Genomic DNA, 15,409 nt, shown 5'->3' with positions numbered 1-15,409 from the left:
TGATCTAATCGGTTTTGTATTATGTGATTGTACTGTATTATGTGTATATTGTGTATATATTGCGTGTACTACAAAATTTATTCACCAATAAAGGATGGCAGCAGAGGAGTAGTATTGTGCAAACGGAGCCTCCTCTTCTGTCAGTTAAATATGAAAAAAAGCACATTTAATTTCTGCGTATTGTCCATTTCACTATATTTTATGTGAAGGACTACAAAATATTATATTGGTTACAAACGCGTGAAATAACAATCACTATACTAAGTATACTAAATATAGGCACTGCTTAATATTTTGTTCTTACCGTAATAAAAATATTATTTGTGTATTCGAGATAACGAAAAACGATTAATTTTATTTCGAGTTATCGAGAGCAAAACACTATTATATTAAGTGTAATGGTAGTTTCAAGGGGATTTCAATATGATTTGAGATAACGAAAAATTGAGATAGAAACATTCGACATAATAAAAATCTACTTTATATGTATGTTAGTCAAAGGTTTCCAATTTGTATAAATAAATCACGTATATAGGTACTAGACTTACCTACATAGAATATATTTTGATTCAAAGAAATATCGATCAAAAATGCCATTTGATAAATTGGAGCAATATATTTTTTCGATCACTATCACTTGGTGTAAATAATAAATAGTACGAAGAGTTATAAAATACAGTAAATTCCCGTTACAACGAAAAATACCGTTATAACGAGTCATAGAAGTCCCCTGCCAAAAATCAGAGCTTATAAAGAGCTTATTAGAATTTTCGTTACAACGAAATTTCCATTATAACGAAAAAAAATTCGGTCCCCTGGAGTTCGTTGTAACGGGATTTTACTGTATATATATAATTATATTAATATGATATTTGATAAATTAAACACTCATTGCTTAGTAAGATACTTAAAAATATATTTATAAATAAAATTACTTATATATGTATATACAATTGTCTCAACATAGCTACTTCTTATCTGGGCATATGGTATTTAAAATTGTTGATGTTGTCAAAAAAAAAAATCGAAAAATTTATACGTACTAGTCGATTGTACTCTGATATTCAGTCGATCGTAAAAGTAAAAAAATAAATATAATATACGATAGTAAATGTATATGTATAAAAAAATAATTTAGACATGTGTTGATGAAAATGACGAAATACATTGGTATGGTTTTAAAAAAATAATAAAAATAACTGTAAAATTTAGTTTTTATTGCATATTACACTAAATGATAATGACCTCACGGTGACTATGAACTTTGACTTATATAACATTTTTATATTGTTTTCAGCTGAACGCTGACATATTTATAATATTTATTATCACATTTGAAAGCGGTTGACACCGATACACGACGTGCTTATCCATTTGGCAAACAAAACATTGCTATGCCAAAATCTTGTTTTATATAGTTCTCCATCCGGTAATCACATTTTTTACCCCTAGGCACCGTTTTAAATAAAGTCATGACTAAAGGTAAAACAGATTAAAAATAAAATACAAATTTAAAAAGTACACTTAAAAATAAAGGTTGCAAAAAATATAATAAACGAAAATTCCCTTCCCTCTAAACGTCTTTTATAGCGCAATAGATGGTTTTATTTTCCAATGAATATAGATGAGACTGACGAGAAGAATAATGTAGCCAATGTAAAGGTTGCAGAACTGTCAACCCGAGAGACCGACGAAAAGAACTCATTAGGGTCTTGCAAGGGTTTGTTTGTTTTTACGCACTTTTATGAATATGCCATTGAATAATTTATAACGGGATTCTACTCACCACCCCGTCGTCTTGCCCATTATATAGGCACTATGTACCCGACACCCATCCACCACCGCCACCTATTGCCAACCAAGAAAACCAGCAGTATAATTACCGCCGACATTTTGGCCAATAAAACCCTTGTCTTAGGTACATGACTTCCATGGGTCTCCATTATTACTTCACTGGACACTATTAGAGGGTTATTCTATTACCTTTCCCGTGAACGTGAATCCATCCCTTTTTAATAATAAACCTCGCCAGGATTATAAATTCATTTTGTACACACACAGTCGACTAAGCTTTAAAGGAAGAAAAAAATGAAACCAATGAACGTCTACAGTATAATTATATATTGTTCCTTTTGTTTTCTGAAATATTATATTGCCTATTTGACCCTAACTTTGATCCTTATATAGACCCATGAAAACTATTGAAATATAACTGTACTTGTTTAAAATGTCATTTTTTTAATCACCAAACAGTCGTTTTTTTTTTTTTTTTTTGAGGTAAATGTAAGTATTTTTGAAAATAATTTTCTTTTCGACAATCACTTAATCTGTAATCAGCATAACATTAAAAATAAAAAAGTTTTCTATTTTTATAGTTTACATTTATAGTTAATATCTCTTATAATTTTATACTTCTACGAAGTACATTTTAACTAAGTGTTTCAAATGTTTTTTTTATATGCATAAAAAATATCCAATTTTTAACCAGTAGTTGTTTATAGTTATGAATAATAACTTATGATAAATTAACTCGGGTTTTTATGACGAACTGTGTGACTCTGAACACAAAACGCGCTCTGGTTGTTCAGATGGATGATTTATACACTTTTATCAATCACACCAAACAGACACTGAGATTTTAAACGTGACCGGTTAATGGTTTACAAATAAATAATAATGTTTGTAGTCATTAAATATTTGAATTATTTTAAAAGTATTATTATTTTCTTTTTACAAAATGTATTCAATATTTCATGTATTAAAAATGGATCAGTTGTTGATAGACGTTTAATTTAAATTTTCAATTGTAGCGAGGGGAGGGTAAAATGTTTCCCCAGAGAACGTAATGCACCACTGAGATCGGTCTTGGTCGAGAGTGAGCATGGACGCCGCTCGTGTTTTCATAATTTCATGAGATACTTGAAATCTATTAAATACTTATAGGTTAAATAATAAAATATAAACCTTTTTTAAAAATATATTTTATCTTATTGTTAAATAAATTACATTTAAATTAATATCTCGAAGACTCGACTTTTTCCTCAATATCGTTGCCATAGTAAAATTGTTAGTAATATTATAAATCGTTGCCTGTTGCCCTGTTGGTGTATATTTTACACCACGCACATTAACAATATGTTATCAAAACATCTAAAATACACTCTCGTTGTAAATATCAAAATTTGTTATAATATAAGCGTATGTAAATATATAATACAGCGGAATTTCTAATTACCGGACACTCTCAGTCACCGAAATTGTATCCGCTATTTGGATGAGGGAGGATATAAATATAAAATAATAAACAATATCAAAATAATAATACACGCATGTATATTTTATATTATTTCTATGTATACGAATATACGTCTTATAATAATTTTGTATTATTATTAAAACAAAAAAGTTACTAAATAAGACAGTAGATTTAGTATTTTACACAACGGATGAGATAAAACATAATGGTACAATAACGTGCAAAATACACATTGTAATAAAATACACTTGAATAATATTTCCGGTAAAAAATATCCGTCATTTAGAGGTGTCCGTTTAGAGAGGTTTCACTGCATTAACTATTGTTTCATCTATTTACGTTCTCAGTGGAATGGGTCATAGAATTCTTGAGCACCGCAGCGCCTCAATAGTCGACGGATATGATCGTGAATGCTAAAATAAATGCCATACGATGTACCTACATATTATTATGTGAAACTAAATATAACACGACGGTAGTCTACCGTCGAGCTGTTTACATACGACATTTCCCCGCGCCTCGCTCGACCTTTGAATTGGGTTGCTCGGGCGGTGGGGTATGGTGCTGTGGTTTGTGTGGCGTGCGCGTAATAATAAGGAGCGGTCGCGGTATAAAGACCACGTGAGAATTTATAAAGTTTAGACGACCGACCGTTCTTGTTTGGATAGTAATATTCCGAAATAAATATTTTAAGGGATATATCATTTGACTTAATAAATTAATCAATAACTTTTGGTTCTAAAGACCAAAAAATATTTATTATTATTAGGTTTTAAAAAAAAAATAAATGAAATGTCAAATAATATGATATCCTTTGAATGCTGAATGAGTTTTGTACTGTCACTATTGTTTAAACTTTGTATTTATTCACCATTAAACCGCGTACACAATACGTTTTATTAGAAAAATCGATGATAGGGACTTCTGATTAATTATCATAATGCATAATAGGTGGTTCGGATTATTATATTCTGAGTACTGACTTACGTTATTTGAACCCCGAAGAGATAGTAATCGATACAAAACACTTGCATTTTTTTTTAAACGATTCATATTTTATTAAACGATACAATAAGTATTTATAGTTTTTAATCATTTAATTAATTATAACTTTTTAGTATTTTAATAAAAAAATATATCAAATACAGCAATTATTCTCAGTATATTCCCGAAAATTACTTACAATAATAAAATTTTCACTTGAGTTGTAAATGGAAATAGTTCATATGTTTATCATTTTAAAATTTAAAGTATCATTGATACATCCAAAATATATGCAATACTTATTTTAACGTATTTTAAATTTTAAAGTTTTTAGAAAGTTAAAATTCTATATTTTCAAGTATACGATATTATAGATTACCCCCTCTCATATTATATTATTAAGAAATTATATGATATTTACATTTTTATGTAGTGAGTAGTGACACAATGTTTTATGCATAAAATTTGATGATAATCTGTAGAATATTGGTCAGTACATTATAATTTAGCAATATTCAAGTTTATTTAATATTAAAAAGTATACTTAGTTCACTAACTATAAAAATATTATATTTAAAGTTTTTAAGATCGGTAAAAACTTATTAAGCGATAAACTAAGTATTTGTGAACCAATACTATTTTTTACAATATCCAAAATAAGCTTGTAATAAAATTGGTTTCCGGTATGAAACCGATAATACATTCAATACTTTAAAGCAGATATTTATAAGCCAATATCAACGAAATACAAATCCAGTATTTGATATTAACCCATATAAAAAAATATAATAATAATAATTCAATAATATTGATTAAAATATTCTATCTGTTTAGTTTTGATAGAAGAATTACGATTTTTTAAGAAAATTTAATAATTAGTGTGTAGTAAATATACTAAATAATAATAATATACACAATGAACAAAGAACACAATGTTTTTATTTGTTGAACACTCATCGAAAATAAAAAGTTGTAAACTGTCACTGTAATAGACAAATATCTGAAAATACTGATTAAAAAAAAAAAAAATAAAAATAACTTTATCGAAAATTAATCTTAACGTCGTCGTCATAACACAGAGGGGAAGAGTAAATTCAAACACACAAAAGATTATTTTCAACACGCATAATATTATTATATAGACTTAAAATGCATGGTTAGGTGCGCAGCGACAATTTTTCGTATCTACCATGTATATTGCTATCATTCAATTTCGAATATTGCATTGTATTATGCGAGTGGTTTGTTTAAAAAAATAATTGTATAAAAAGTTGACTCGCTGATTTAACTTCAAACTCAACGACTGGAAATGTAATCAAGATAAAAATTAATTTTATTATCAATACTTTGAAACGTATTTTGCATGTTTTTGTCTATAATAATATACCTACCATACCTATACGAATATAACAATACATACCTTGTATCGTCCAGACAAACACGTGTTTTAAAGTACAAATAATAACAATAGTGTTGTGTCCATTTTTCTCTTTTGGTTTAATCTTCATCATCTAAAAAAATATAAATTAACAGATGATTGATATCTGTTAAAAATAGTTTCACGGAAACACAAAATAACAATAGTGTTGCGAGTAGACATTGTCAGAGGATATCATAATTCATCTTTCATCACATAAATTGTATAAAAGTTGTTGCAAAGTATATTAAATGACAACCATTTATCATCAAAAAATAATCACAAGATTTAAAGTAAGGCAAGAAGGATGCGTAAAATTTATAGTAACATTATATTTTCATTGTTAATTTTCTTTAAAAGACTTTGCGTTGATATATCGGTTGATCGCTACTGTAACGGACAATTAGTTCAGAACATGTATATGAATTCATTATTCATAACATATATCTCGCTTGAATTGTTTTGTATGCGATAATAATATTATGTACGAAACACGGAGTCGTCGATTTACTCCTTTAAAAGAAGTCGCTCGACGATCTGCTGTACAGTAAATGTTGAGTGTACCCATTCATTGTATATGTAGGTAAATACTGTATTGACCTACTCGATAATTATTATGGATGCGTTTAATATTTGAACTGATAAATCATTGCGTACGAACCTATGATTCTGGACGGTGACGGTGTCAACCTCTATTTAGCATCTAATCATATATTATACGCCTAATTTATTTCCGATACTATATATCTGCTGGTAATAAGCAATACGGTATGATGAACTAATTTATGCCAAAAACATCGCATATGTTAGTAATTACAACGATATTATAACAAATATAACATCATATAGCATATTATAGGTACCTACTATTGTTATCAACTGTTGCGAGTACTTTGCAGTTTGTGCCGTTAAATAATAGCTTAAAATTAATCTAAATATTTAATACATTTTATTTTGTATGAAAAAAGTTTCAATTACAACGAAACGACTAAGAGCATCGCTAAAAAATTCTCGATTTTCACTTCAATAACCAATTTCATTGAAAATTAAACTTCTTACGTAAAAAATATATATATAATATATAAACAAAGTGCAACAAAACAGACAGTGAAGTTTTTAAAGGCTATTAAAAAAAAAATACGCAACTTACAGAAACGATGTTTATTTTATTTTATTCGGTATATAATGCTATTTGATATAAGTATAAAGTTTTGAAAATTACATCAGAAAGATGATGACCCTCCAGCAATAATGTATTATTGCTGGTGTTTTTTAAAGTTTGATGACCGATCATAAGATGGACCATGCGCTCACCCAATTTGAGCATTTGCGACTTTTTTTGTAGAGCTACCCGAAAGAAAATGTTTTAAGTATCGGCTTTATGCCTCGGAAGAACTATTATTATATTATAACACTATAATAGTATAATACTATTTGTTTTTAGCCAAAATTAGTAATCATGCGTATTATTCTTGAAAGAATAGACTAAAAGACCGTTCAACATCGTATTTTATATTATGGAATAATTTTTCATTAAATTATAATTTAACACTTCCATGACATTGCCTTACTCATTGAAGATATATAGTTGACATTTCCTATACAACAAAGCAACTTCACCGGTTTTTCAAATATTATAAAATTGTTTTTGCTTACCGATTTCACGTAACAGTTGCTATGACAACCAAACAATAATATAGATTATTATTTTTCTCATTTTTTTAAAAAAATATTAGGAATTTTTTACTTATGACCACCTAACTTATTAACTAAATCCAATTTACTCCAAGAAACCTAAGAAACCCCAAATATTATAAACAACCAATTCATTCATCACTCAGCTCGGGATTTTAATATTGTTAAGTTATTTCATAATATGTACTTATTGTTTATTTGATTATTATTAATATTTAACATCCTGTTTATTAGATTATTGTTAATAGTTGACATTTAGTTTAAACGATTGTTTCACGAGTAGTACGAGTAGCATGACAATTTTATAAATGTTAAAGTAGAATTATTTTTATCGTATTTTATTAAGTGCTAATAATGAATAATGATATTAAGTACATTTTATGCATTATTATATTTTCAGCCTCTTTGAAACACATCCAGATGTTCAACAATCCTTTATGCCATTCAAAGGAGTCGATCTAGAGGACCTGAAACACAGCAGACAGCTGAGAGATCATGCTTTAAGGTACTATAAATATATTATAAAAAAATACATCTTAGTATAACTTATTGTTATTATAAAATAAATACAATAGGTAGTTTAACAAAATATTAGTTACTAATTTATTATTATCCACCTAAAGGTCAAAAATCTACACTCATTACTCAATTAGGTACTCAAGTTTAATACTTTTAATATTCAAATTGATTTATTGGTTTTATTTTTAGTTTAACCAAATATTACTAATTAAGCAATATAAATCATAGTTATATAAAGGATTTATAACATTTAATATTATGTAATATATACTCGTATATAATATATTATAGCTTATCACAAAATATAATTCAATATTATAATATTTTTAAATATTCATGAAATTTTAAATTCATAGTAAATTATAATAATAAGACGTATCATTAGAAATAATTAGTATTTATAACTGTACGATATCATTGCATAGGTAACATATAATTTTACATATTTACACAATCTTGTAAATTGTTTTGTTCTTACTATTTTTGAGACAATTTAAAACTTAAAATATGCTCATTAATACCTCTAATATTTGTCTATTTAATATATACGATTAGTAATATTTTATTTTCAAAAAGAATTTTGAATAACATGTACAAACGTCAAGTACATTATAACGTACGCCTATCAAACATAATAATCTTATTTATGCATGTGTAAATCCTTGGCCAATGGCTCTATTTAGATTATTTTACAAAACCAATATGGTTTATCATTGATTTATAATTTACCAAGGTTGCCAAGTCTGCTTCTATCTACGTATAATAAGACAAGTTACAACTACACAAGACTAAGCTATATGGTAACATTTTTTTCGGTGTAACATTTTCGTTAAAGCTCTGCCACAACAATGCCATTGTATACTTCACAAGTTACATTTATGCTGTGTTATTTAGCGAAACCTTTATGTTCTGCATAATTCTAAGAACCGTTACCAAAATCCATTACCACATTCTGCCACGGTGTCTGTTGACAGTTTATGTTCATTCCAATGAAGTTGTAGTGTTTACTGTAGCTATCTTAAATAATTGTTTGTTTAGCCTTTGAGTTCTTGTTTTTTTTTCAGTCAAAATTGTAATTACAGTTATTTCAGTGGCTATGTAATAATTAACATTTATTGATCATAATAACGGTTTAAATTTTAAAACAACTCTTCCGTTTTTAATTTTTTTTTCTATGAAATATATATTATATTATTAGTAAGTCGTAGTATTTTTATTAAATTATAAATAGTTCATTTTTTTAAACATTCATAATTTTTATTTAATTTTTAATTTGTTGATCACTCCATTTATATTAATATATTATCCGTATTTATTTTATTTTATAATTGTTGTACTATTAGACACGTCATCTTGAATCAATTGCTTTAAATACCACAGTTTGGGTAATCGTCAAACATCTTCGAATCGTTTGTATTAACTATAATTTCCTGATGAAAGTGTCTATAAGTACGATTAATCCCCTATTATTCAAATATTAAATCCTTGTTAGGTACCTATACAGTATACATAGATTAAAATTTCAATGTAGGAACAAATTCCCTCATAGGCTGTACATTAGAATAAATTTGCTATATGAACACGAGTTACTACCGTCTTAAGTAAAAGCAACAGATCTCTTGACGTATACCAAAGCAAAGCAGTCAATAGATGTATATATAAAATTCGTTCTAAAATCAAATCCTAACCTAATACTATCAGATTTTAAACGACAATATTTTCGTAGCAAACATCTACCTGATATTGTGTCTATGTACATAGCGTCGAGTTTATTATAGAAATATCGTTTTGAATATATTTGATCGGATGAGACGTTAGACCGTATTAATTTTTAATGGTTATAAATATTATAATTCATTTTAGAAACAACAATAACATATACATATATGTATTATACGTATTGTTATATATAACAATATAGGATGACATACTAACAATAACAACTTTTTAAGTGAACGAAAAGATCCTATAAAAATATATTTGTATGTTTTATAATCCTTTAACAGACCTTTATAATTTGGATATAGCTTTGAGTGAATTCAAATTTAAATTCGTAGAATGTAAAACGTTAAATACTGAATAACCATTTCAATATAATGAGTACATAGTTTTTAAAAAATTAAAAAATAGCCAGTTAATTGAAAAAAACCAAACACAGATTAAACTAACAGAGTAAATACCAAAGACAAAGTAAACATCCAGAATACTTAAGTTTTATTAATCAATGATTCAACTTAAGTAGAATCTCTGAGGGAAATGGGTACATAGTACTTTTAGCAAAAAATACACTAAAAAGAATAGATCATAAAAAAAGGATTTCTTTGAAATTTTCTGCGAATAGTCAAGGGACAAGTGACAGGTATTAATAACAACGTGGTTATTCTGCTGTCAGTTAAGTAAAAAACTCAAAATTTAAAACTAAGAAATAGGTAATTTATCAAAACAAGCTTGCATCTGGCACGGGGAATTTGGTAAAAAAACATTATACAATGTTTGAATGTTCATAGAATATACTATTATATAAATGAGAAAAATTTTGAGGTTATTCTATTTCGACAGCACAACACGTCAACACATAATAAATAATAAGTCTTTTGCTTGAAAAAGTATCGTGATAAATGTCTTATTTTTTTTTTGAAAAGAAGTCTTTATAACGGATTTAAAGTTTATTTATTAAAAATTTAAAACGAAAATCTACGATATATATATATATATATACTTAAAGTATTGGATTAATTAAAATACATTTTTTTTTTTTTTTTTTTATTACACCTTTAACTACTAAGATTGTTACTTATCAACTTCCAAAATAAATATTCATTAATGTCCAAAAAAGTTTATACTGTACAGCGTCTTAATTGAGCTATACAATATATTAATTTTTATTAAAAAGGAAATAATTTTCTTAAGATTTTCTTCTTGTAAGTTCAGAGCTTCTATAGGTTAATAAGGACAGTTGATGTAGGCTTAGCATGAATGTCTAGATTTTTAGATGAAAAAGTGTTTCACTATTAAATGTTTTCTATATGTTTGGTTTAATACTGGTTCCTATCTTATTATAAAATGGCTGTTGGATATCTTATGGTATGCTTTATTGGCTATTCGCAACGTGCTAATAATGACTTCATCTGTACGATTAAAAGAGGTTGGGTTTAGGATAATATTTGATTGTGAATTTAATTTCTCTACGTTTATTATTTTCTGTATGTCACCATTAAAATTCCCATAAGTAAGAACAATAATAATTTATATAATTATATCCTAATACATATCGATTAGACTGGAATTATGCTCTAGTGTATTTCCATATAATAGCATTACTAACTGAGTGTCGAACTCCTTTGTCGACCTCTTCACTACATACAATGCCACAATGGACTGATGTCCATATCAAAGTACGAATATGTTCTTATTTAACTGAGCGATAATGCGGTTATCTATTTTAATTTATAGCTAGAATGTTTGAATGAAAATTTTATTTCAGTCTGACAAGTGCATTGAGTGAATCCTTACAGATATTAATTATTAAATATATTATAAATATTGAACATTATTTATAATCGAATTGTGTAGTGTCCAATATTTACTTGGTCCCAGTATAAGTTTAAAATTAATTTTAAAAATAATTAACTTATAATTCAAGTTAAGTCAGTTTGTTGTTCTTATGATTTTATTCTTAGTAGACAGCGGTATAACTTCTGGTAAACATTTATCATGGCTAACAACATGAAGTGGTAAAAATACAATTAATTTTAACTATAAGATCTTATTCAAAACGAATTTACCACCGATTAAGTTAATTTGAAAAATTAATTCATTAAGTATGTAAATAAAATACAAAATTGTTACATCAAAATTAAAATTAACTTAAGATATACTCGTAAAATCATAATTAGGTGTAGATAAACATTAATCAAAGCTGATATTTGTATTATATATACGATTTAATCATAAAATCCAGAAAGAATAATAAATGTCAGGCTTTTGACTTTTGTATATTTTAAACTGTAGTTAGTAGATAGTAAACTGAATAACAACCCAATTAATAGATATTATAGTTATTCATAGTCCACTACCGTATAGGTATAATTTTTGTTTTTTTAGCTTAAATTTAGATTTGATTAGGTAACGAGTCAACTCAAAAATAGTTTATAAAATTACCATGTTGAATCAACCAGAACTAAATAGCCACAAAACTTATAGATAAAAATGTAAATGTAATAATAGCATAAATATAATTTTTAATTACTTTTAAAATATATACTTAATAATTGTTGACTATTTAAAAAAATAATATGATACATATTATAAAATATAAAATACAGAAATTGGTTATTATAGGTCACTGGTTTCGCTTAGTTTATCGCGACACAGAACTATAGTATAAAATAGTGTACATAATATTTTACATTATAATATAACAACTATACCAATAAATTTAAAAAGGTGGTCAAGTGGATACCGTTCTGCTGTACAGTTGGTGTCGAGTGGGTCAATATAATGGATGTATTAAATTTGAATTCAATATTATATCATTGTATAGGTACGAAAAACGATTCTGAACGTAGGCGGTGAGTCAGCATATATCACTAAGTGCATTTCATTTTTTTCATATTTATATTAATGTAATTTATTTCACTATTGGTATTACAGTAGGTTGATTTAATTTTTTTTCCAAAAACATTGTGTTTATTATGTTAATATATATTTAATCATTATAGTAATAATATATATTATATAGTTTATATTTTTACACTATATAATAATTATAATATAATTTAATTATCGTTATCAACTATTCAATCAATAACACCTTACTGTAAAATACTGTGAATAGATTCATATTACACTATAATATTGCAGCATTTTACGTATGTATGAGGAAAATACTGTCAACTTATAGACATGGTATTCAGCTGACTGAAACATGCAACTTACTTTTATGAAATCGTGAGTATAGTACTATAGGTAAGTACTCAAAAACTACAAAACTCATATATGGAATATCGTCACTGTATATATGAAATAAAATATGTTTAAAAAAGAAATTTTAGACTTAAACCATTTTTATTTTTATTAAAAATAAACAACTTATAAAAATAATATTTTTCATATTATCTACTTTTGCCTAAGGTTAAAATATAATATTAAAATAATATCGTCATAATGTAAATACTGAACAATACTAAACAATATTGAACTGAACACGAATAATGCCGACTAAAATGATCATAAATATCAAATACGTCCCTAGGAATAATTCCTGTATCAATAAAATATATAGCCTATATATAGGTACCCTATATATTATAGACTACAATAATATATTATTATAATGGCGTGGCATACTATTAAATAGGTAGTAGGTAGTAGGTACCTATTTTTTTATGTTTATTTAACGTTGAAGTCTAACCAAATTTTATATTTTATGTTTGTCCTATTTATACGCATTAGCATACCTCATTAATGTAGACATTAAAATTAAATAAATTGGTAAGCATATTTCAACGGTCAAAAAATGGTACAAACAAATTGTATTAGTTCTATATGTGAATAAAACATAATAATATATCCACTGTGCGCGTTCAACAAAAGAGGCGGAGAGCATAAAGAGAAAGACCTCACTCCACGGGGTACATGTCTGTGTATGTGTGTGTGTGCATTATATAACCGAATAGGCGGACAGTCTACTCGGTCAGTCCCTTTATTCGTACAGATTACGATCCGGAACCGGATAATTATTTTCACGATTTATAATAATTATTACTCTAACCATTGCCACTTCCCTTTTGGTAAGAATATTGATTGGGTTTTCCTTATAAAATCATAAAATATTCATTAGATTCAGTAAGGATAAAATGGTCATTCAACTCTTTTAAAAAAATAATACAATCTACCTACCTATAGTTAATTATATAATTTATAACCGAATGTCAGTCAAATAACTATTATAGATTTTTAGTAAAAAGAAAACATGACATTTGTTAATAATGACGTTAACATTTTTACAACGCTTTAAATATAATATTGTTATTGCGTCTATCATTTAATTAAAGAAATAACATGAAATGAACTAAGACACAGGTTACGAATTGTACCAATGTTATTTATACTTATATATGATTCACTTTAAGATGTCTACTATATTTATTGACAATTTGTTGAATACTTGAATCTCTTTTTATGTTAGAATTTATATATATTATGTACACCATTGATATAAATAATGACATTAAAAATTATTTATGGACACAACTTAAATACATTTTTTATGGTGATGATAAATTATTGCTTAATAAAACGCTATAAATTCGTCGAATAAATATTTTAAGAAAGATCTCTTAATAGAATATTCTAAAATTATTATTATTATTATTATACTTTTTTTTATATCTTATATATATAATATAATAATAATATAATCTTTTATATACAATAATCGTATATTGACTCGAAATAATTTAATAATAATATTCACTTCTAGGCTTCTAGCCAAACAAAAATTAGTATCTCTGTTCTTTATTTCTTTATTTTAATAACATTTTTGATTTTAATTTTGATATATTATAAAGACAGATTATAGCATTGTTTGTAAAATACATATTTGATATTTTTATTTAATATACTAAGCGTAGTTTATTATAAATCAATAATAATTTTTTTTATTATTATTATTGATTATTATAACTTTAGCCTAAGTTTTACGATATGGCTATTGGTTCAGATTATATACTACACTTTTAGTTTAAATTACTTTTATAAAAATAAATTTGATTTTTTTTTTTAAATTAGGTTGAAAGATTTGTTTAATAAAAATTAACGTTATAATATTGTCTTTTGAGTCTGATCTGAGCAACACATATAAGCGTAGACTCTAGACACGTGCGGGTAGTGTTCTATGTTGAATTATAAATTGTAAATATTATATATCTGGTGATCAATTAAAATGTGTTGAAGTCTGTATGTAACTGTTTAGCCAATATAACCGAGTTATTATTTATTTATTTTTTGTATCCATTCAATTTATTCAATATTATACTTTGTAAATTGCTTTTAATACAAGTTTTCTGCATTATTAATTTTTTGAGGGAATATTATGTTTAATTAATTTAATTAATCACTCATCCAAAATTGATTACAATGTTAAAAAATATGTTGGATTTCTATTAATATTATTATTTATAAATTATATAAAAAAAAAAAAATAATAAGAATAAAATGCTCTAAAATACGTGAGGTTAATATTTTTTTTTTTTTTTTTTTTTAACAAAATTTTATATTACGCAATCTGTTACAATTAATGAACAATAAGCTTAAGTGATAAAATAGAACAGTAGACAGAGAAAGACAGAGGGAAGAGACCACCCATCGGAGGTACTTCAGCAAGGTTAATATTTAGAATAAATTATTTAACTCAAAAAGTTTATAAAAATATATATTTTTAAATGTATAACAAAAATAATTCTTGATAAATAATATGCCTACCTACTAAATATATTTTCTTCAAAATTGTTAACATTCATACTATAAAAAATAAT

At 26.0% G+C, this 15,409-nt stretch overlaps 1 protein-coding gene across 1 annotated transcript in view; it reads left to right on the top strand.

Annotated features, from left to right (window-relative positions):
- LOC132917943 (neuroglobin-1-like) overlaps window positions 1-15,409 on the top strand; it is a 91,816-nt gene that overhangs the window by 55,446 nt on the left and 20,961 nt on the right. Inside the window, exon 3 of the mRNA XM_060978945.1 lies at window positions 7,753-7,857. Within this exon, the coding sequence (XP_060834928.1) occupies window positions 7,753-7,857 (105 nt within the window). The remainder of the gene's footprint in view (window positions 1-7,752; window positions 7,858-15,409) is intronic.

This window comes from Rhopalosiphum padi, chromosome 1 (genome assembly GCF_020882245.1).
Source record: "Rhopalosiphum padi isolate XX-2018 chromosome 1, ASM2088224v1, whole genome shotgun sequence".
Lineage (NCBI taxonomy): Eukaryota > Metazoa > Arthropoda > Insecta > Hemiptera > Aphididae > Rhopalosiphum > Rhopalosiphum padi.
The sequence above is the reverse complement of the archived record's forward strand: the minus strand, read 5'-3'. Positions and strand labels throughout refer to the sequence as shown.